General features: G+C 36.0%; 1 protein-coding gene across 1 annotated transcript in view; it reads left to right on the forward strand.

Annotated features, from left to right (window-relative positions):
* Window positions 1-22,274, forward strand: part of Ylpm1 (YLP motif containing 1) — a 73,770-nt gene extending 51,496 nt beyond the window's left edge. Inside the window, 10 exon segments of the mRNA XM_015494002.2 lie at window positions 23-85; window positions 351-470; window positions 695-871; window positions 957-1,040; window positions 1,721-1,804; window positions 6,055-6,135; window positions 9,234-9,285; window positions 14,470-14,600; window positions 21,383-21,565; window positions 21,892-22,274. Of these exon segments, the coding sequence (XP_015349488.1) occupies window positions 23-85; window positions 351-470; window positions 695-871; window positions 957-1,040; window positions 1,721-1,804; window positions 6,055-6,135; window positions 9,234-9,285; window positions 14,470-14,600; window positions 21,383-21,529 (939 nt within the window). The 3' untranslated portion in view covers window positions 21,530-21,565; window positions 21,892-22,274.
* Window positions 22,275-22,573: the final 299 nt, after the last annotated feature.

A 22,573-nucleotide genomic window follows, 5' to 3' on the forward strand; every position in this document is an offset into this window, starting at 1 on the left:
TTTTTCTCTCATTGTGTTTCAGATTGTTGTTATAATGAGAGGATTGCCTGGCAGTGGAAAGACACATGTTGCAAAACTTATTCGAGTGAGTATGGGATAGTTAAAAAATCAGTTGTTTATGTTAGTGAGCAATGTGTTAGTGGATCCATGGTACATGTCGTCCCATATAATTTTTTTTTTAGCTATTGAAACAAGTGTTTTTGCCTCTGCTTGATTTGCAACCATCAGAAAATTATATATTATTTAACCATAAGAAAAAAATGTTGGTGTTCTCAGTGAATTAACATTCTTTAATAGTGTTCATAGATTTCTTTTTTTTTTTTTAACCTTCTTGACTATTTGATTCTTAGGATAAGGAGGTAGAGTTTGGAGGACCTGCACCCAGAGTTTTAAGCCTGGATGATTACTTCATCACCGAAGTAGAAAAAGAAGAAAAAGATCCAGATTCTGGAAAGAAAGTTAAAAAGAAGGTGTGATATATTCTTTTAGATTACATTCTTAATTTAATTCATTAATAGTATTTAAAGAGGAGAGAGAGATGTGCTTTTTTGAAGACTAAAACTTCTCAAAGTTTGGAACTCAGGTGTGAAAGAAAGAGTACAAAAGCGTCTCTATCTAAATGCTAACCAGTAAAAAAAAATCTAGGATGAGTCTTTGCTTGTGCTAACTTCAGACCTTCTTGGGGGGATTTTAGGTAATGGAATATGAATATGAAGCTGAAATGGAGGAGACTTACCGTACCAGTATGTTCAAAACCTTCAAAAAGACTCTAGATGATGGCTTTTTCCCCTTTATCATTCTGGATGCTATCAATGACAAAGTTAGACATTTTGACCAGTTTTGGAGTGCAGCAAAAACCAAGGGATTTGAGGTATGGACTTAAGAGAACTTTAAAACACTTCATTTACATGTAAGTTTTATATTTCTTTGCCTAATCATTATTTATTGTTGCTTAGGTATATTTGGCTGAAATGAGTGCAGATAACCAGACCTGTGGCAAGAGAAATATTCATGGAAGAAAGCTTAAAGAAATAAATAAGGTGATTTCAGAAACAGGGTGGTAGAGTACCCTAATCTTTATTTTTCCCACCTTAGCATTGTTATCTGGAAGTCCTTGTTTATCCTGTTTTCTTTTTTAGTTATAGTTGGACATAATATCTTTATTTTATTTATTTATCCTGCTGAGGATTGAACTCAAGGCCTCGCACGGTCTAGGCGAGCACTCTACCGCTGAGCCACAACCGCAGGCCCCCCACCCTTTTAAATATTTTTTTTAGTTGTAGTTGGACACAATTCCTTTTTTTTTTTTTTAATTTTTTTTTTGTTGTCAATGACCTTTATTTAGTTAATTTATATGTGTTACTGAGAATCGAACCCAGTGCCTCACACCCGCCAAGCAAGCACTCTACTGCTTAGCCACAACCCCAGCCCCATTACCTTTATTTTTTTATTTTTTTAATGTGGTGCTGAGAATCGAACCCAGCACCTCACGCGTGCTAGGTGAGCCCTCTACCACTGAACCACAACCTTAACCCCTATCCTGTTTTCTTTTCGAACATCTTTTCTACCTGTTTTATAAACATTTCTTTTCCTGTGTATATATGAAAGGGGTGGCTTGGCTCTTCCTAGAACAGTACTAGTTAACTTTATCTTGGATACTCACTTAGTCTTTATATGAGTAGTTTCTAGAAATTACTTGACCTCCTGAATTTCTTAATAGATGGCTGATCACTGGGAAACTGCACCTCGTCACATGATGCGTCTAGATATTCGTTCTTTGCTGCAAGATGCTGCTATTGAAGAGGTATGTGTGTATCTTTAGCTTAAATACTGTTCAAAAACTTTTTTTCCCACCTTTTGTACTTTGAAAAATGTAAAACATATAGAAAAGTTACATGAATAGTATAATACCTGTACCTCAGATCTTTCATTGAGATATACCAATTATTAACATTTTGCCACCTTTTTCTCTGTATAGATATATGCTTAATATTATTGTTATTAATGTTGGCATTATTATTTGTGGAACCATTTGAGAATTAAGTTGCAGACCTCACAGCTTGTCACACTTAAATACTATAGTAGACATCTCCTAAGAACAAGAACATTCTCTTATAAAACCAGTCAATTATCAAGTTCAGGAAATTTAACAAGTTTCCTGATTACATTTCTTGAATTATGTATAGTTTCTGTGCAGATCTTATCAGCTGTTCCTAATACATGCTTTATAGCAATTTCTTTAAATTTCAGAATTTAATCCTTTCATGTAAAAGTAATTCTCCGCCTGTTATGATAAAGACAGAATTTTTTTTTTTTAAAGGCACATCACATACCTGCTGTATTTAGACCACTTGGCTATTCATCTTTTAAAAAAAAATTTAATATGTATTTTTAGTTATTGCTGGGGTTTATTTTATTCATTTATTTATGTGCAGTGCTGAGAATTGAGCCCAGTGCCTCACAAATGCTGGGCAAGCACTTTAACACTGAGCCCCAGCCCCAGCCCCATAAAGACAGAATTTTTGAAGAGCGTAGGCCAGTTGTTTTTTTGAAGGAGCCTCAGTTTGGGTTTGCCTGTTTCTGTGTGCTAAGATTTAGGTTGAACTGTCGCCAGCTAGCTGGACTGGCAAGATGAGCTGGGTTCAAAGGAGCTAGCTGCAGCAATAAACTGAGAAAACGGCGAAGAAACCATGCAAAACAAGAACATGAGTTTCCAATGTGGGACTGCTCTGTGATCTCAAGGGTCAGCTCCACACTGGATAGCACTGGAAGGAGCAAGAGAAAGAGTACACCCAGAACCCCACTATTTTTTTGGGAAAAGACATTTGATAGAGTATTCCACCGAAAGAAGGCAAGGGATAGGGTTTCGAAAGGTGAAGTCTTGCTTGGTGATGTCTTATGGTCAGCAGATTGATTGACATCTTGGCAGGTCACACCCATCTCAGGTGCTGTGTGGGATCACAGGCAGAGCAAAAGGAAAGGCTTTGCACAGCCCAGTCAGCACACAACGCCACAGCAGTCCCCTCATATGCTCAAATGCACATAGCTCACACACACAGCCCATGGATGGCTCGTGACATTGAACATTAGCAGGAATTCTACATGAGTGATGTTGTGTCCTCAGTGCTCCCCATTAGGAGTCATATGATGTTAGTTTCTCTCTTTGTTGTGATTTAGACACTGCTTGATTAAGGTAATATCAGTCAAGTGTTTCTATCTTTCTCTTTTTGTAAGAATAATTTATAAGGGAAATTCTTTGGAACTGTGAATATCCTGTTCTCTAACATATTTTCACTTGTTAGTAATTCTTGCCTGAATGAGTTAATTTGGTGGAAGAAAATCTTTATCATGGAAAGGAGAGATTTTTCCATTTTAATTGCTGTGTGCTTCTGTTCTGTTTGATCTCTTCCTGTGAGTGGGAGTTATCTGTACTCAATGTTGTCGTTGTGTTTTTAACTGTCATACCACTCCTCAGCCCATTTCCTCTGGCTTCTGCTCTTTCTATTACCTAGTGACTCTCTCACCAGTGATTTCCATGATAGTGGACAATTCTCTCTTCTATTACTTTACTTTGCCTACCTTCCTGAAAACATGTTTTTATCTTGGCTTTTGTGAGTCTACACACTTCTGGCTTTGCTTTTCTGGCCATCACTTTTCAGTGTCTTTTATTGACTTTTCCTGCTTCCCAACTTTAAGACTCTCTGCTTAGCTTTATTTTTACTTTGCACATTATATAAATGATCTGACTCTTTCTGGCACCGCATATTGCAACTCTTGTGCCCATCATGGTAGTTTGGATTGCCATTTTTATACCTTATGTTACAATCTTAATTTTTTAATGGGGGATTATAGGTGATTTTTATAATTCTTCTATGATTATTTTCTAAATTCTCTGTCAAAAAAAAATTATCTTCACTTTAAACTCAACTAACTCACATCCAAACCTGTTCCTCTTTTAGTATTCTGTTTTTTCAATTAAAATCACCAATCAGATATTTTTTATTTTTTTGGTACCTAGGATTTAACCCAGAGGCACTTAACCAGAGAACCACATCCCCAGCCCATGTTTTACATTTTTTTCTTTTTAAATTTTTTATTGTTGGCTGTTCAAAACATTACATAATTCTTGATATATCATATTTCACACTTTGATTCAAGTGGGTTATGAGCTCCCATTTTTACCCCGTATACAGATTGCAGAATCACATCAGTTACACATCCATTGATTTACATATTGCCATACTAGTGTCTGTTGTGTTCTGCTGCCTTTCCTATCCTCTACTATCCCCCCTCCCCTCCCCTCCCCTCCCCTCTTCTCTCTCTGCCCCCTCTACTGTCATTCATTTGTCCCCCTTGTATTATTTTTCCCTTTCCCCTCACTTCCTCTTGTATGTACTTTTGTATAACCCTGAGGGTCTCCTTCCATTTCCATGCAATTTCCCTTCTCTCTCCCTTTCCCTCCCACCTCTCATCCCTGTTTAATGTTAATCTTCTTCTCATGCTCTTCGTCCCTACTCTGTTCTTAGTTACTCTCCTTATATCAAAGAAGACATTTGGCATTTGTTTTTTAGGGATTGGCTAGCTTCACTTAGCATAATCTGCTCTAATGCCATCCATTTCCCTGTAAATTCTATGATTTTGTCATTTTTTAATGCAGAGTAATACTCCATTGTGTATAAATGCCACATTTTTTTTATCCATTCGTCTATTGAAGGGCATCTAGGTTGGTTCCACAGTCTTGCTATTGTGAATTGTGCTGCTATGAACATCGATGTAGCAGTGTCCCTGTAGCATGCTCTTTTTAGGTCTTTAGGGAATAGACCAAGAAGGGGAATAGCTGGGTCAAATGGTGGCTCCATTCCCAGCTTTCCAAGAAATCTCCATACTGCTTTCCAAATTGGCTGCACCAATTTGCAGTCCCACCAGCAATGTACAAGTGTACCCTTTTCCCCACATCCTCGCCAGCACTTGTTGTTGTTTGACTTCATAATGGCTGCCAATCTTACTGGAGTGAGATGGTATCTTAGGGTGGTTTTGATTTGCATTTCTCTGACAGCTAGAGATGGTGAGCATTTTTTCATGTACTTGTTGATTGACTGTATGTCCTCCTCTGAGAAGTGTCTGTTCAGGTCCTTGGCCCATTTGTTGATTGGGTTGTTTGTTCTCTTATTGTCTAATTTTTTGAGTTCTTTGTATACTCTGGATATTAGGGCTCTATCTGAAGTGTGAGGAGTAAAGATTTGTTCCCAGGATGTAGGCTCTCTATTTACCTCTCTTATTGTTTCTTTTGCTGAGAAAAAACTTTTTAGTTTGAGTAAGTCCCATTTGTTGATTCTAGTTATTAACTTTTGTGCTATGGGTCTATGTTTTACTTTTTGAGACAGGGTCTCACTAAGTTGTTTAGGGCCTCACTAAGTTGTTGAGTTTGGCTTTGAACTTGGAATCCTCCTGCCTCAGCCTCCTGAGCCAATGTGATCACAGGCCTGTGCCACCATGTCTGGCCTAGTCACTTGATTGGTAAAGCTAGTAATCTGAAAATTATCTTTGATTTTTACCCTCCCCTATACCATTTGACCTTATCTATTTACCTTGTAATCTGTTACAAGTTTTGTCAATTTTACTTTGTAACATAGCTTCTCAAATCCACGTACTCTTATTTGCATTAACTACCATTCTGGGCCAAGTTACTATCATCCCACTTTTTACTATACTTTTTCTTATATTTTAAAATTTGAAACATAAGTTTACTTATTTGGAAAAAAATACTTGTTAAAGGTTGTAAAAAGAAACCCAGTTATCCATAAGCATTTAAAACAAGTAACCATCTACGTGGAATAAAACATTATATTTAATCTCGTAGGGAATTATAAAAATGGGTATCCAGGCCAGAATATTGTTCTGTCTTTATTAGTTATGTTTCAAAATTAATAGTAAGTTTGTGCTTTGCACACTGTGCAAAGTGCTTATTCCTGATCTTAGTAATTCAGTGGTTTTCTAAATGTTAACTAAATGTTTTTTGTTTGTTTGCTGTTTAATGATTACTGTCATCTCTAGGTAGAAATGGAAGATTTTGATGCAAATATTGAAGAACAAAAGGAAGAAAAAAAAGATGGAGAGGAAGAGGAAAGCGAACTGGTAGGAGACAGACCAACCACTTTGAACAAAGTGTCTCTTTATTAGATTTCTTATGGAGGTTTTATATTCAGATCTGTGGTCAGATTACTACTGTTGATATACACTTTTTAATGGTAAAAGTTTCCATAATCATCTTCAAGGAAATTTTTGGATACTTTTTATTTTTCCCTAGACCAAAAGAACCCTGTGTTAAAAGAAAACTTTTAACAGAGTGCTAAGAAACTTACCTTTGTACTTATTCATCTATTTGTGGATAGTTTTAGGGGAATATACTTTTTAAGAAAATTATATTTGAAAGGGCATTCTTACATTCCAGCAGATATGTGGTAACAGCCTACCCAACATATGCGTAAATTGTCTCTTCTTTGCTACAAGATCTCAAAATCGAGTTTTTCTGTCAACTAAGTCAGAACTTAATTGAATGAGGAGGCAGAGGGTTGCCACTGGCTACTGGATTTGTTCTTCTGCATTTTATCCTGTTAAGTGATGGGAAAAATTTTGATTGTGTAGCCAATGGATTTTGCTTAGGCTGATTAGAAACTTACATTTGTGAGTTTGAAGTTCCTGTGTACTGTAAATGTTTTTGATCACAACTCTGTAGAGATGTTTGCTTTACCCTGTTATTGAAGAAAATGCGACCTATAGAGTTATGTTGAATTTTCAGTATTTGCTAATGAGGTACAGAGATAAGCAATGCCTTGGAATAGTGTTGCTTTTTAAATCCAGACTATTATTTGGTTTATTTAATATTTCACCTTTGCTAAAGTTGCTTCTCATATTCCTCTGAAAATGTATAAATCGAGAACCCTCATTCCTGGGGATTCCCAGAGTATAAAGACTCTCCGAGGAGTGGTCCCATCAAACCCATGTGTGATATAGAGGACTCTTGATAGAAACTGTGTTTATATAGAGATGGTGTCAACCTACATTCATAGATTTTAAATGTGGATTAAAAAATAAGCTTTAAAGTTAATGGCATTTGAGTCTCAGTATGTTTTTTCTTAAACAAAGTCTATTTTTCCTAAGTTGTATTTTGACATACCTAATCTAAAATGTAGGCAGGAAATTTCACTTAAAGGTCCACCCTGTTCTGGACTATGGTTAATGACCTCTTTAGCTTCTTGCAGCATATATATTGCTAGAAAATGACCATGTGAGAAATCTGCAATATCATTAGCTTTCTGAAGCTCTACCTTTATAGAGATTTCAATTTAGGATATGGTTCATAACATCTCAGTTGCTTGGGTGTAGGTCAAAACTTGGAGCTTTTAATTGAATGTACAATTTTTTAAAGTGAAACACACTATAATACTCTATTTTTACATCAGAGTCATGGCAAGGAAGCCTTAGAGTTCTACCTTGCTGGACTATCTTTTATTTCCAAATGGCCTAACAGTTTAAGCAGTGGGAGAATGGTAGAGTTTTAAAGAACAGGATGGTTCCAGCAGGCAGAAATTAATATCCTTGTTTACTTTATGTTCTAAAACTTCTCTTAACCCATTCAAAGACCAGAATCCAGGATCTTCTACTGTTGCACTCTATCCCAAGAGTAAAAGATTCTTGGAGAATATTAACCAAAGGGTTAAGAGCAAGTCTTATTTCATTCCGACTATTTTGACAGAATTCTCAGTAAACTTTGCATTTTTCACTCTGTGCTTGATTGATACACTGGATGAAATTAAAACATTTCTTGGTTAAGAAAATCCTTGTTGGGAGATCAATGGTGTAGTAGTTTGCCTTCTTTAGTGCTTCAGTATACCTAGTAGAATTGATTCAGAGTTTTTATTCCAGTGATGCTTAAGGATTTCAGATGATTTTTGATGTATCACTTATACAGGCTTCTTCAGTACTTAACTTTTAGCATCAACGCTTCAGCATAGCTTTCTTGTGGTTTGTTCTAGTAATGTATTTGGAAAAGATGATATAATTTATAACCTGAAATACCTAGTAAGCTGAAATTGAACTATTAGTTCTGGCTAGAAATGTGTAAAACCCATAAGTTCCCTGGTATAATGATGCTGCTGCTCAAGTAAACTCTTCCATAGAAGCTATTGTCATATTTTCAACACACCTTCCAACTTAGCTGTGTCAGTCTGTTCTATGAACTCGAATATTCTCAACAGTAGAGAGATATAATGATTCATAAAAAAAAAAAAAATTGCTGACACCTTTGATGAATTTGTCCTGTTTTCTAGGTCCTAATGTTAAAGTTTCTGTGTGTTAGGGTCTAATAGAAAACAGTCCAAGTGAAGGAAAGGGCAGTCATGATAAATCACATGTACTTGCTAGGTGAATAAATGCATAATTCACTAGATGCACTGGAAAACTGGAAACTGTTTTGGGAGTTTGAAATAAACCACTCAGTTATCTCATGATACCTAAGATGTAAGTTGGTTGTGGAGACTTTTGTTTTTTCGTATAATGGGAAAAAGTAAATTTAAAAAGACATCAGAAATAATAATCTAATTTCCAACTGATGAAAGAGAAATGCTCTGAAATTGATTCAATAAAATTAGTCTTTGTAAGATCTAACTGGTACATGGATTGAGTCATTTTAAAGTGAGTTTGAACTTCATAATTGGGTAGTTGGGTTCAGTGATACCAGCCCTCCTCCTTTCTTTCGAGTACTTAAAATAACACTGGACTGTCACGTAACTGTCTTGAAGAACACATTTTGGACCTCCTGCTACAATCACTTGAGAATAGCAGCCGTGATAGAAAATCACCTAGCTAGTGATTAATATCAGACACAGAATGATATTAATTTTTGGCATAGTAGCTATCTGTACATTCTTACCATAATTGCTATACAGCTGTTGTTCACACTACAATTATGAGCTCTGAACCATAGCTGCCTCAAAGCGCCTTCACAATACTATACTGAAGTGACTACCCTGAAATTCATGCATGAAGTTTGGCAAATTTGGTCTTTTAGTTTCTTCAAAGATAATGAGATTGTGTTTTCCCTAAGGATATATTTACAACTAGTGAGTGGAAACTGAATCCATTCCCAGTTTTAATGCTTTTCCAGTACAAAAGTGTTTTGCATGTATGTGTCTCTTTCTAACCCTTCGAGCTTCTCTCTGTGTACGATTTAGGGTTACATTCCGAAAAGCAAATGGGAGATGGACACTTCTGAGGCAAAGCTAGGTGGGTATTTCCTTTTTCCTGTTTTTATATGTGATACCTCATGGTAATGGTCATAGAGCTTTCTGCTATAAGAAGAACAAATTTCCCAAATCTTCAGGTGAAAACACAATTTTTGGCCCACCTCACATCCTCCAGTCTGTTTCATTAGCTTTTGGTTTAACTAGTTATATCTTGTGACAGAGTGGAAAAAGATTATTTAAAAGAATTGCTCTATTCCATTTGAAGTTTTTAGAGTACAGTGAAATATTTGATGAATTTAATAATTCTATAACTTTTAACATTCATTTTTTTATATTGATCAGAAATATTGGTGCTGGTGACGTTTCTTCTTTTAAAGAATATTTAATTGCAGCCCAAAGTTGAACCTGTTTATGAATACTTTGGATAAGGATAATAATTATTAAAGTCTAAAGATTAATTAAAAGGCATATATTTTTCTTGTAATGAATTAGAGGTTCTGGATATAGGGAAGTGAATATCTAATTCAGATTTTTGAAGAGCCTGCTTTATGAGATTCCATATAAATTTTCCTTCAAGTTGTTGTTAGCACCAGGTTACAAGGTAAACCAGTTAAAATGGTTATTTAAATCAGACTTCAAAGTTGCTTAATGTGAGGTTTTCCATCATGCCAAATAAACAAAAACACATAATCAAGCAGATTCCTCCAGTATTTTGTGGTGATACTGTAAAGCATTTTAAAATTTTTATTACTTCATTTAAAGAAAACAGTTTAACATGTCGATTGAGATGTATCAGAAAAATTTTAAGAAAACATGCTAGGAAACTTTTGGAACTACAAAGGCCTTAATGATGTGTGAATTATGACTGTCAGCCTCTGCTGTTCTCTTCCTGGTATCATACTGTGACTCCAAAACTTAAGGAACTGTCTAAACGTCTTTATTTCATAGAACAAATTTAGTCATTTAGCCTGCTTCACTCCCTAGGACACATTGTGTTTCTGGCACCACAGAAAATACACATTTGTGAAAATTATGCCTTCTGTTTTGCACAGCTACTGGTGCTAGCTCTTGATATTGACTATGTGTTTAAAAAGTAGTTCCATAAACAGTAATATTACTGTTATTGGGATAGGTTTTTTCTTTTTTTGTAACAGGAATTGAATTCAGGGGCACTCAACCACTAAGTCACATCACCAGCCCTTTCTGTATTTTATTTAGAGACAAGGTCTCACTGAGTTGTGTAGGCCCTCAGCCGCCTGGCTGGGATAGGTTCTTTATAATAAAATCTAAACATTTGTTAGAGCTGGTGATGTAGCTCAGTGCTTGCCTAACATGTGTGAGGCCCCAGGTTCAATCCCCAGCACTAAAGACAAACAAAAGACTTTAAAAAAAAAAAAAAGCATATGTTAAATGAAAACTATGTATGTTTCACTGACATATTCTACTTTTCTTTCCTCTGTGGGAAATTTTAATAATCACCAACTGTCTCCTTCCTTAGACCTGAAGCACATATATGCTTAAATGCAATTAAATATGTAGAGAATAATAACCACATTAATTTTTTATATAATGACGCTTTGGTTCTACTTATTCTACTTATTTTGACATTAGGTTGAAGTTCGAGGCTTATGTACTTTGGAAATAATCTATAAGACACTAAGACCATTTCTTTCTAATGGTTCTCTAAATGGTGGTTATCTTCTGGGGCAAAGAAAGATTATAAATAAAAATAGATAAGGTGAATATAAAAGTGATAACTATTTTAGCTAAGCAAATATTCCTCAGAGGCATTGTGTAATATGTGATCTGGGATAGTGGTTTTTTAAACTGAAACCAGTCCATTTTTTACTTTTCTTTCTAGTTTCTAAGGAGAAAAGAAGATGGAATTTAGTTATGATAATTATTCAAGAAAATATGACATTAACATTGATATTAATTTCTGGGAAGAATTCTGGCTTGTGTACCATTTAATCCTCAGAAAATATATCTTACACAGATACACTCGGTTTTGAAAACAGTGTTAGACAATGAATTACAGGAATGGATTTCTTATAAACCATTTCTGGTAGGGTTAAGTCTGGTAATAAATCCAGAAAATAAATTCTAATGTTTACAGTTCAGCTTTTGATTGTTTATAATAGGAGTGACAATGATACTTTGTATAAGGACTTGCATCTTGCACCACTGTATTGTCTTGAGAGCTGATCCATCCATGGAGGAAGGCAAATCCAGTGTGTTTTCTTGAAAGTACTTATTCCTTTGAGATTAGTCTTTTGAGCCAGTTTAGAGGTTTTCCTTTAACTCATGAGTATCTTTATCTGAGAATTAGCTTATTTATGTTGTCTTCCTTATCATAACAGGTACAATTGATTTTTCTGAGTACTCAATCAACATTCTTAAATTACTCTTGGTAACATGGTTATGCTGGTGGAAACATTAAGCTTTAGCAGTGTCACACATTGAACCAAAAGAAGAGCTGAATCTGGAACTGAGGAATTTGATTCACAAATTAGTCTGCCAGTAAGAAAATTCTGACCTCAAATCTTTCAAGCATCTGGTTAGGTCTCATTGCAGAGTCTTGATCTGTGCCCAGTATATAGTTCAGCCTGTGTCTGAGTGTTAAAAATGAAAGCAACCTAATTTTGAAATAGTTCAGAGCAGGCCTGAGCTACATCTGGTGTGGGTGTCATGGAACTGTTGAAGGCTGCCTGTAGTCCGCCTTTAGTTTTATACCTAACTATTACTTCCCAGCTGGGACACAGGCATCCTAAAGCAAGGTGGGTATTATTACATGCCACATCAGATGCTGGGATCCAGAATTGAAGCTACTTAAATTCCAGCAGTGTGATTTTCGTTTCCCAAACTGTAAGAACTAGAATATTTGAAACCATTTTCATCCTAACTTAGGTTTCACCATCTAAAGTACTTTTGTCTTTCTCTTCTCTGTGTCATTTTTCTGTACTTAAGTTGTTGTGTATTGGCTTTCTGCACATCAGTCAGACTCATCTCTTCACAGTTGGAATGTAACTATTGTTTGTATAGGCACATAACACTTGTATGTTCACCATGAACAGATTTTCAGAAATATTATTTACATTTAGGAAATACTTAGATGTATCTAAAGAATTTTTCTGTTGTGCTGTATAATAATATTTACAGTTTTAAAGATGTGGTAAAATTCTATGGCCTGCCAAGTTGGATTTAAAATTCATCATCATCTTAAAACTTTATCTTTTGAATCTCAGATGTCTCAAAATCATTAGTGTAAGTGTATTGGTCACCAATCTTCCTTTTATAATTAAGAACCCAGATTCCTCTTTCCTCACCTTATGCCATCCATCTGTGTGTTTGGGTTTCCAGTATGCCATGTGGAAGAAGTATGAATGAGCCTTTCTTTAGTCCCAACAAGGAAACTTTTAAACAGATTACACAATAAAATTTCAAATTAAACATTTCAAACAAGGGTGCTCAGACTAGAAATGCCTGCTCTTCTGACTAGAACACCTGGTCTGTAACTCCTGTCATATATCCAGTGTATGAGGAAAATCTCTTGCAGTTTTCACTGCTCTTCTGCATTGCTACCTGGCCATTCTCTATTCTTGGAATTGAAATGTGAATTTTTTTCCTTTGAAGTATGTTAATGTCAAAATTAATTGTATTAAGTTTCAAACTCAATTGAGGTTTATTTAACTTATTAATAATAAGTATGCGGGAGCTTCCTACTCTTCTGGTAACACTGTATGCTGTTGAACTAAGTCCGGTGTCATTGCTTATAGGACCTTGTTGATTTTCAAATACCATATCCTATGTCCCTGTGCAGGAAGGAGTCACTTATTTAAGATTGTGTATAGTATGACCTGTAAATAGAGCCACTTGGTATAGCATGTGGTCTGCAGAGGAAATACAAGACTGGTTCTACAGAACCCCACCCATGTGAAAATTTTGCCAAAACAAGATGATAAACTTTTCTTGAGTTTTGTAAAGTAATAAATTTGCCTTACTGATTTTTCAGTGATAATTGCTTTTGTGGGTTGGGAGGGTTGAAACTAAAAGGTTTGCCAATTATGCAAAATCTTTCTGGCCTTTAAATATTGTACAGTTTGTTGTGTGTGAAATTCATATATTTGAAGCATAAATTCACCCTCCTCCTTGCCAATGCTTCCATTGCACTTCATATCACGTTCCCTCCAACTTGGTACCTTAAAGATTTCTATTATATACCCTCTGCACCTGTTACGGAATTCTATGAAGTATGGTCATTGTGTTCCTGAAGCTTTTAGGCTTTCCTTTATTGGTCTGCTTTAATAATAGTGTGTTTATATAACTTCAAATGATTCAAAAGTTTAGTACTTTATTGTAGCTAAAAATGTATATAACTCATGATATTCCATATGTAGTATTCAAGATCAATTATTAATAACCAATAAAAAAGACATAACACATTTTCATTGCGTGTTCTTCTTTAAGACATCTAATCTCCTATCTCATAGTTTCTGGATGTGGAATTCTTATTCATTTAATTGATTATAGTTGTAAGCTCTTGGGAGGCCTGGCCCTCTGAATCAGGGTTCAGAAAGAAATATCAGATCTGGTCACTTTGGCTGACTAGACTTTAGCATCAGAATGGTCAACAGTATTTCATGATGTATCCAGAGAAAGTGGCAATCTCATATAGTCATCTGATTTATAAACATTAATTCATGATTAATTCTCTCACAGCAGCCAAAATCCTAAGAAACTGTACATCTTAAATCTTCTTAAATATCACTAAGTTCTTGGTACTGCTTACTTTTCATATGATACAATATTACACACAATTGTAGATGAAATGAATGGTATTAATGATGTGTTGAAGAAAAAAAGAATGGAAGTAATTGTCTTAGAAAAATTCAGCTTTTCATTCAAAACTTTGAATTGGGGAGCATGGGAGAACAAGGAGAAAGCAGAAGACAAGTGCTTTTTCTTGCTTTGCCCATTATTTGTTACTTAAACCAGCATCATAATGTAACAGTGGCTAGTACAAACATCAGATAGACCGTGGAAATTGCACAGAACTTGACATTTTTCTCAGCCACGAAGATAGTTTGGATCTGCAAGTTGATGCTCCACTCAAAAATATGGATAATTCCCCTTGAAAGTATTCCAGACTTCTTTTCCCTTGTATATGTGTTGTGTACAAATTCACACTCTTCCTTAATGCTTCGGCTCTGTGTTTGTCCCTCAGACAAGTTGGATGGCTTGAGGACTGGTACTAAAAGGAAACGTGATTGGGAGGCGATTGCCAGCAGAATGGAGGATTATCTTCAGCTCCCTGATGATTATGAAACTCGTGCTTCTGAGCCTGGGAAGAAGAGGGTAAGTGACTTTTGTTAATAACTCACAACAAATAAAGGACCCATTTAAGCATCAGATTTTAGAAAAATACAAGGAGATAATTATATGAATGCCATTTTTTAGAGCATTTTAGTTTTGATACTGTATGACATTACATATTCTAAAAAGAAGGGAGACCTTACAAATTTTAGGTCAAAATGTGCAAGTGACTTAAAAAATGAAGAACAGAATCTTACATGGTTTGCATGTTGTCAATTTTAAAGGAGCTGGGAGTAACCATTATGTTATTTTATCATAAGGTAAGAATGGGGTTCAGAGTAGGGTATTAAAGAGAATCTGTAATACTTCTTAATGGATTTTATGGGGAGGGTCCAATGGTAGATGAGATCAAGAGTGACTTCCTTAGGGTTCTGGCAATGCACATCCAATGTTTGTTGTTTACTCTGAGGGAGTCATAAGCTTAAGTTTTGTTAGAAATCTAAATAAAGACCTGGTTGTAGTATAGCCCCAACTATTCAGAAGGCTGAGGCAGGAGGATTACTTGAGTCTAGGAATATCAAGCCAGTCTGGATAGCATAATTGGACCCCATCTCAGATTAGGTTAGGTTAGGTTAGATGAGATACAAATCCATCTAAGTGAAAATATTAAATTGGTTATTAGATTTACAAGTGTGAAATTCATGAGAGACCAGACTGAAATAATGAATTTGAGAAAAATGGTAAACCATGAAACTGAATGATCTTGCCCAAGGAGAAATTTTAAATAGAAAATAAAATGGGATGCTGGACCCCAAAATTTAGAAATTCAGATAGAAGTGTTTCAAGAAGAAAAAAATCAGTTTTAAAGTGAAAAAACAATTAAATTGAGAACAGAAATGGCCATTAGATGTGGCAACATGAGGGTTGCTGTATGTTCTTCTCTTAGATGAGAGACAGAAACCAGTTTGGAGCCAGCTCAGGAGGCTGAGGCAGGCAGATCATGAGTTCAAAGCCAGCCTCAGCAACTTAGCTCTTTTTATATCTTATTAGAGTGTCACTGAGGATTGGCTCATTGGTTAAGTGCCCCTGGGTTCAGTCCCCTTGTACCAAAAAAAAAAGAAAGAAAGAAAGAAGCAGCAGCAACAGCCAATTTGGAGCATACTGGAGAAGAAGTATATAACAGCAAATGAAGAGGAAGTTTTACTATGAAAGGGAACAGAAATATGAAGCCAGGACATGGGATGGGTGTACCACATAGATATTGGATTCAATTAAAGTGATATATATGTGTATCTTTTAAAACAAACTAACAAAGCAAAGAGATCATATATACACTGTTATGAACAACTTTCTTCTTGCGTATCTTGATATAAGTAAGTATATACAGATCTACCATTCTTTTTAAAAAGCTGCCCAATATGCCATTATTTGGTTGTACAAGTAGTTATTTAACCAGTCCATTATTGATGGATGTCTGTGCTATTTCCATTTTATTGCTAATACAGATACTATAGTAGAAATCATGGGGCATAAGCCTTGGTATCTTTTTGCAAATATTTCCTTAGGATGAATGAATTTTTAGCACTAAAGCTGCAAAGTCATAGAATAGATTTATCATTCTGACAGATATAAGATTTTTTTCCAAAAAGGTCCAACTATTTCTTTATCCATATGTAAATTAAGTATCCTCTTTTACCACACTTACACCCACAGTGTTGTAATCCAACTTTTTGACTATCTGATATCTGGGAGAAAAATAAATCATTTCTTATTAAGAATGGGGTTGTACATGATACTTTTTACACATGATTTCTTTGTATTTTTTCATGAATTTCCTCAATGGTTGAATACTAAAATATTTTTTTTCTAAAGAGACTAAAAATGCCAGTAAATCTTCATGAAAGTGTGTTCCATTTTAAAGAATCCAGCTTTCAAAGCTATTTCAAATATTGCAGACAGCCCATAAGCCCACTCTTGTCTGTGTAGCTTGAGGGAACAAGGAGGAGATACCCTTATAATGGCTTTTCATTTGTGTCCAGCCCCTCCCAAGGACTATTTAGATCATGCCTGTTACTCCAGTTTTAAGGTTGAGGTCAATAGAAATAGAAAGTGGCTGACTGGGGCTGTAGCTCAGTGGCAAAGTGCTTGCCTAGCATGTGTGAGGCACTGGTTCAGTAGTCCTCAGCACCACATAAAAAATAAATTAATAAACAAAGATATTGTGTGTCCCTGTACAACTAAAAATATATATATATATATTTAAAAAAGAAGAAGAAGCCTGGTGCAGTGATGCACGCCTGCAATTTCAGCGGCTCAGGAGGTGGGAGGATTGCAAGTTCACAGCCAGCCTCAGCAAAAGTGAGGCATTAAGCAACCCAGTGAGACCCTGTCTCTAAATAAAATACAAAATAGGGCTGGGGATGTGGCTCATTGGTCATGTGCCCCTGAGTTCAACCCCCCAGGACCAAAAAAAGAAAGAAATAGAAAGTGGCACACCTGATCTGGGATTGTAGCTCAGTGGTAGTGCACTTGCCTAGCATGCGTGAGGCCCTGGGTTGGATCCACAGCATCACATTAAAAAAATAATAAGTAAATAAATAAATAAATAAATAAAAATGAAGATAGTGAGGAAATATAATATACTTTTTCTTCTAATCCCATGTTCTTCCATCTACAACTAAAAAAAGTTAAAAAAAAAGTGGCACACCTTCTTCGGAAGTGATTTGAGAATAATAATTCAGTGTAGTTTTGGTGACACATAATCTGAAATGAGACATATATATATTTTTTTTTACTTAGACATCTGTCACCTGTGCAATAAGAAGTATATGATCCCTTGCAGTTTACTGTCAAGTTGGGTGACGAGAAAACTGAGGAGTGCACATCGTAGTTCTAAATGGCTAAATGGCCTAGTTAAAATGGCTCCTCTTTAATCTCATTCCTCTGCCTCATATCTTGATTTTAAATAGTTTTTAACTCTCAAACCACTCACCAAAATCAATATCAGGGCCCAAGGAAAGAAGATCTTATAAGTAGCAAGAATGTAGCATACATTATTCCATTCCTTTCTTGGGTCTCTTGGTTTCAGTAGTTCAACTTTTTACAAATACCATATGGATTCCTGGGATTAACTTCTACCACAACAAAAAGGTGGTTTTGTAGAGTTGATCATATTAGAAATATTTTTAGTAATAATAGATGAAATATATATATAATCAAACCTTAGAGTGTTAGCCAAGGTTTTTTTATATCATAACACATTTTTCTTAAGTTAAGTGGCAAAAAGAAAGACATTGGGCTATAAACCTCAAAAGTACCTTTAGGAAAATTAGAAGGGACACTGACTCAAGAAGCCATTTCTGGCCAGGTATGGTGGTACACACCTGTAATCTCAGCAACTCAGGAGACTGAGGTGGGAGGGTCGAAAGTTTGAGGCTATTAGGGAAATAGGGAAAGACACTGTCTCAAAAGAAAAGAAAAGAAGGAGCCATTCTGGCTGAAATCCATTATTTCATTTCTGTTATTGTTAGTGTTTTGATGATCTTTCATTCATTTTACAAATTGATTGTCTGTGTGAATAAGTACTATAAGGAGCTGACCTCCAATGGAAGAATCCAGCATGTAAATTAGTAATTTTAATACAGCATCAGTATGTATTAGAGATGTGAAAAAAATGTAACACCTTCCAGTATATTGTAATTCCAGTTTCAAAAATCTTAGTAATTCCCCACCCCCCGCCCATCTTTCAAATAGAATGTTTAAATTTGACTTGTTACTTATCCACAATTCCTGGAAATAAAAGTTTCTGTCTTGCAAAAAAAACAAAAAACTTAGTAATTCATGCATAATCATAGTGCTTATTTGAAAAATAATATTCTTTTTCTTCTAATCCCATATTCTTCCATTTTATCAAGGTTTTAAGCAATTAGAATCTAAAGTGCAACTTTAAAAGTAGCAGGTTGAGATTGATCAACATATTTAGCTCTGTGCTGAATATGTTGATCAATGCCCCAGACATGAGTTTAAATTTATTGTGAGCTGGTTACCTTTTCCTTGTTCAGTAGTCATAGTCTGCCCATACATCCTTTATGCTCCCCACCACAAGTCATCTTTCAGTAAAATGTGTATCCTTTATTCCAAGTAGAACTAACAGTGCCTATGAATTAACCAAAGTTAAATTATTTATTTATTTTTTGATGTGTAGAATGCCCAGAGATCTTTGTATACTAAAAGCCGCATTGGGGCAGGGGATATAGCTTAGTTGGTTAAATGCTGGCCTCACACGCACAAGGCCCCTGGACTGGGGATGTGGCTCAAGTGGTAGCTCACTCGCCTGGCATGCGTGCGGCCTGGGTTCGATCCTTAGCACCACATACAAACAAAGATGTTGTGTCCGCCGAAAACTAAAAAATAAATATTAAAAAATTCTTTCTCTTTCTCTTTAAAAAAAAAAAAGAAGAGTCAGGTGTTCCCGGGGCTGGGGTTATGGCTCAGTGGTAGAGCACTCGCCTTGCACATGCAAGGCCCTGGGTTTGATCCTCAGCACCACATAAAAATAAATAAATAAATTAAATAAAGTTATTTTTTAAAAAAGAGGTGTTATTATTTCCTTCCCCACTATAGTTCCTACACATCCCTTTGACCACATGATTGCATTAGGAGAAGCCTGGTCATTTCATAACCAGTCCTGCAGATGGGAAAAGGGAAGGCCAGTATACCTTAGAGCAATAATGCATGTTTAATTCCAATATGAAGAGTATGGAGCGTTTTTTGTTGTGGGGGGTGGGTACCAGGGATTAAACTCAGGGACACTCGACCACTGGGCCACATCCTGATCAGCCCTATTTTGTATTTTATTTAGAGACAGAGTCTTACCGAGTTGCTTAGCACCTCACCAGTACTGAGGCTGGCTTTGAACTCATAATCCTCCTCCTTCAGCCTCCTGAGCCACTGAGATTACAGGCATGCACCACCTTGCTGGCGGAGAGCATGGAGTTTTGATGCTCTCGTTTCCTTTCTTTGTCACAGATAATAAATAAATCACAAGCATATTTAAAATACAGTCTTTGGTACTGTGCATTACAAGTAGCAGAGTCATAGTCTACCTTTCAGTATTTGAAGTCATGGGAGGGGAGGGGTTGGGGAGATAGGAAGGATAGTAGAATGAAAAAGACATTATTATTACTGTGTATATATGTGACTGCATGACCAATGTGATTGTGCAACCTGTATACTCTGAGAAATTATATCCCATCTGATTCAAATGTATGATATGTCAAGGTCATTGTACTGTCATATGTAACTGATTAAAACAAATTTTAAAAAAATTAATATAATATTGTAAGAGTTCATTTTTTTAAAAAAATCAGAGTACCACCAACAGGAAATACCCCTGAATCATATATCTGTAGTTGTAATCCTGCCAGTTGTGTCAGTGGGTCTCTATGTCATGTATGAAGGTAATAATACTAGCTTTCTATTTTCTAAGATGAAATTTCAAGAAATTTTAATTCTGTGGAGATAAATAAAACTCAGTCCTTGAACTAAGGTGTTTACAAAGCCAAGTGCTGTGTGGCACATGCTACACAGCTACTTGGGAGGCTGAGGCAGGAAGATTGCAAGCTTGAGACCAGTATTGGCAACGTAATGAGATGCCCATCTCAAAAAACAAACAACAAAAAAAAGATGTTAAAGTGTTTATAGTTTATATACCTTGCTTTCACGTTTCCATTTTTGTTTCTACTGCTTTAGTTTTTAGTGTCCCCAAGAGGTATTAGAATCTTGCTGTATCCAAGCAAGAAATAAAAATTTTTAAAACTATTTTGGGGAGGGTGGGAGTGATAGCTTAACTGTTTAAGCCAGGTGGGGGCTGAGGGATTCCAACTCAATGTGTATAAATTATATGGAGAAGACAGATCTATAATTGGGTAATTAAACTGAAGTGTGAAATTCAAAAGTAGACATGTTGAAATCCTAAAGGAACTTCAGAAAAGTAATGATTAAAAATGATTATTTGAGGTTGGGGGTGTAGTTCAGTGGTAGAGCTCTTGCCTAGCATGTGTGAGGCACAAGGTTTGATCCTTAGCACCACCTAAAGATAAAAAAATTAAAGGTATTATGTCCATGTACAACTAAAAATATTTTTTTAAAAAAGGGATAAAGTATGGAAGGATGACTACATTCATGCCAGGTGAACAAGGTTTGGGGAAAGACCTTACTAGAAAGACTGGTACTTGCAAAATTAAACATGAAATGAGCTGACGTGCTCTGAGAATCAGAAATAAGTCTGTTGTTTATCTCCGTCACTGGCCAGAGATGCCACAGAATGGATGGGGGCCAGATCAAGTGGGATCTGAGTACGTGGACTTTGTCTTAAAGACTTACTAAAGGTACCCTTTTTCTTAGGGGAAGAGTTTGAAACAGATAAGAGTCACAACTGTGTATTTGGGGGAAATCTCTATGGTAGAGTGGATTGGAGGGGGTGAGTAGAGGCAGGAAGACTAATCAAAGATTAGTACTTCGGGTTAAAAAAGAAAGGGGCAGGGACAGGCCTGTGAGCTTAAAGGACAGGCCTGTGAGTGACAAAGGAGGTGGAGAAGGCAGGACTGAGCCAAGAGCTGAACTGCTTAAGAGCTACAGTGGTTAGGACTTGGTGACTTAAGTAAGATACAGGGCTTTCTTCTGTTCTCTTGGGTTAATTTTTACTATGTTCTGAACTTGGAGTTTCATGCGTGTCATTCTGCCCCTGAAGTTACCCAAAGAGGGAGGGGGACTTTTGCATATATTTTTATCTGTAGCCCAGCCTAATGCTATGTTCTCTTTAGGTGAGATGGGCAGACCTGGAAGAAAAGAAGGATGCAGATAGGAAAAGGGCCATAGGTTTTGTGGTCGGACAGACAGATTGGGAGAAGATTACAGATGAAAGTGGCCACCTGGCTGAAAAAGCCCTCAATCGAACCAAATATATATGAGACTTAGTTTTTGAATGGAATCATTATTCCTCTAAGGTAAGAGTACCCAGTCATATAAATAATCTACTATGTGGTTGCTTCAAAGGGTTTAAGATAAAGAAGACAACATGCATTACTAAAAATGCTATTTTCTAATTCTGAAAGAGTAAGTATGAACTGGTTTTTTGCTAACATTTACAATAACATATTAGAACAGAAAGCAATGTTCTGTAACCCTGGCTTGCTTATAAAAATATAGAACTTGAGAAAAGCTTGGATTCTGTGGATTGGAGAAAAAGTGGAGTCATGTTATGATAATGAGACCTGCTGAACTTTCTGCCATTTTTTTTTCCTGACATAACAATCTTTTCTTTTCTTTCCAGGTGGTTCGCTTTGAGGTGATCTGAAGCCAAGGCCTCATGGATCTTCTTTGTGTGTCACCTTGCTTCCACGTTTCCATTTTTGTTTTGTTTCTACTGCTTTAGTTTTTAAAATTCTCCAGTGTCCCCAAGAGGTATTAGCATCTTGCTGTATCCAAGCAAGAAATAAAAATTTTTAAAACTATTTTGGGGAGGGTGGGAGTGATAGCTTAACTGTTGAAGCCAGGTGGGGACTGGAGGATTCCGACTGACTATTTCCTCCTCTGTACAATATCACAGACTATCTCTATCATCATTGCTTTGTGGCTGTTTTTGTTTTTTACTATGTGTAACTGGTAGCTGATTGTACTAGGATTAAAAACAATAAACTTTCACGATAAAGCCAATGAGATTCATGGGCTACACAGCATGGGCCCTTTTCTCGTTTTCTTAATTTTTCTTGTATTGAATTTTTAAAATGGCGTGACCTAATTACATGCAAGCTGAACATCCCAAAGCCTCTTTCCCATTGAATATTATTGTAGCTCAATGGTTCTATAGCATATGTTGTAAAACGTAAGGTTCAGTGGTGTTCAGAACACTCATCGTTGTTTTATACATATTTTGTTTCTTTATCTTTGTGTCTTAAAGACTGATAGAGACCAAGTTCAAATATTCATCCAGTTCTCTGGAGCATATTTGTTCT

The sequence above is a fragment of the Marmota marmota genome, unplaced genomic scaffold (assembly GCF_001458135.2).
Source record: "Marmota marmota marmota unplaced genomic scaffold, marMar, whole genome shotgun sequence".
NCBI classification, from domain to species: Eukaryota; Metazoa; Chordata; class Mammalia; order Rodentia; family Sciuridae; genus Marmota; species Marmota marmota.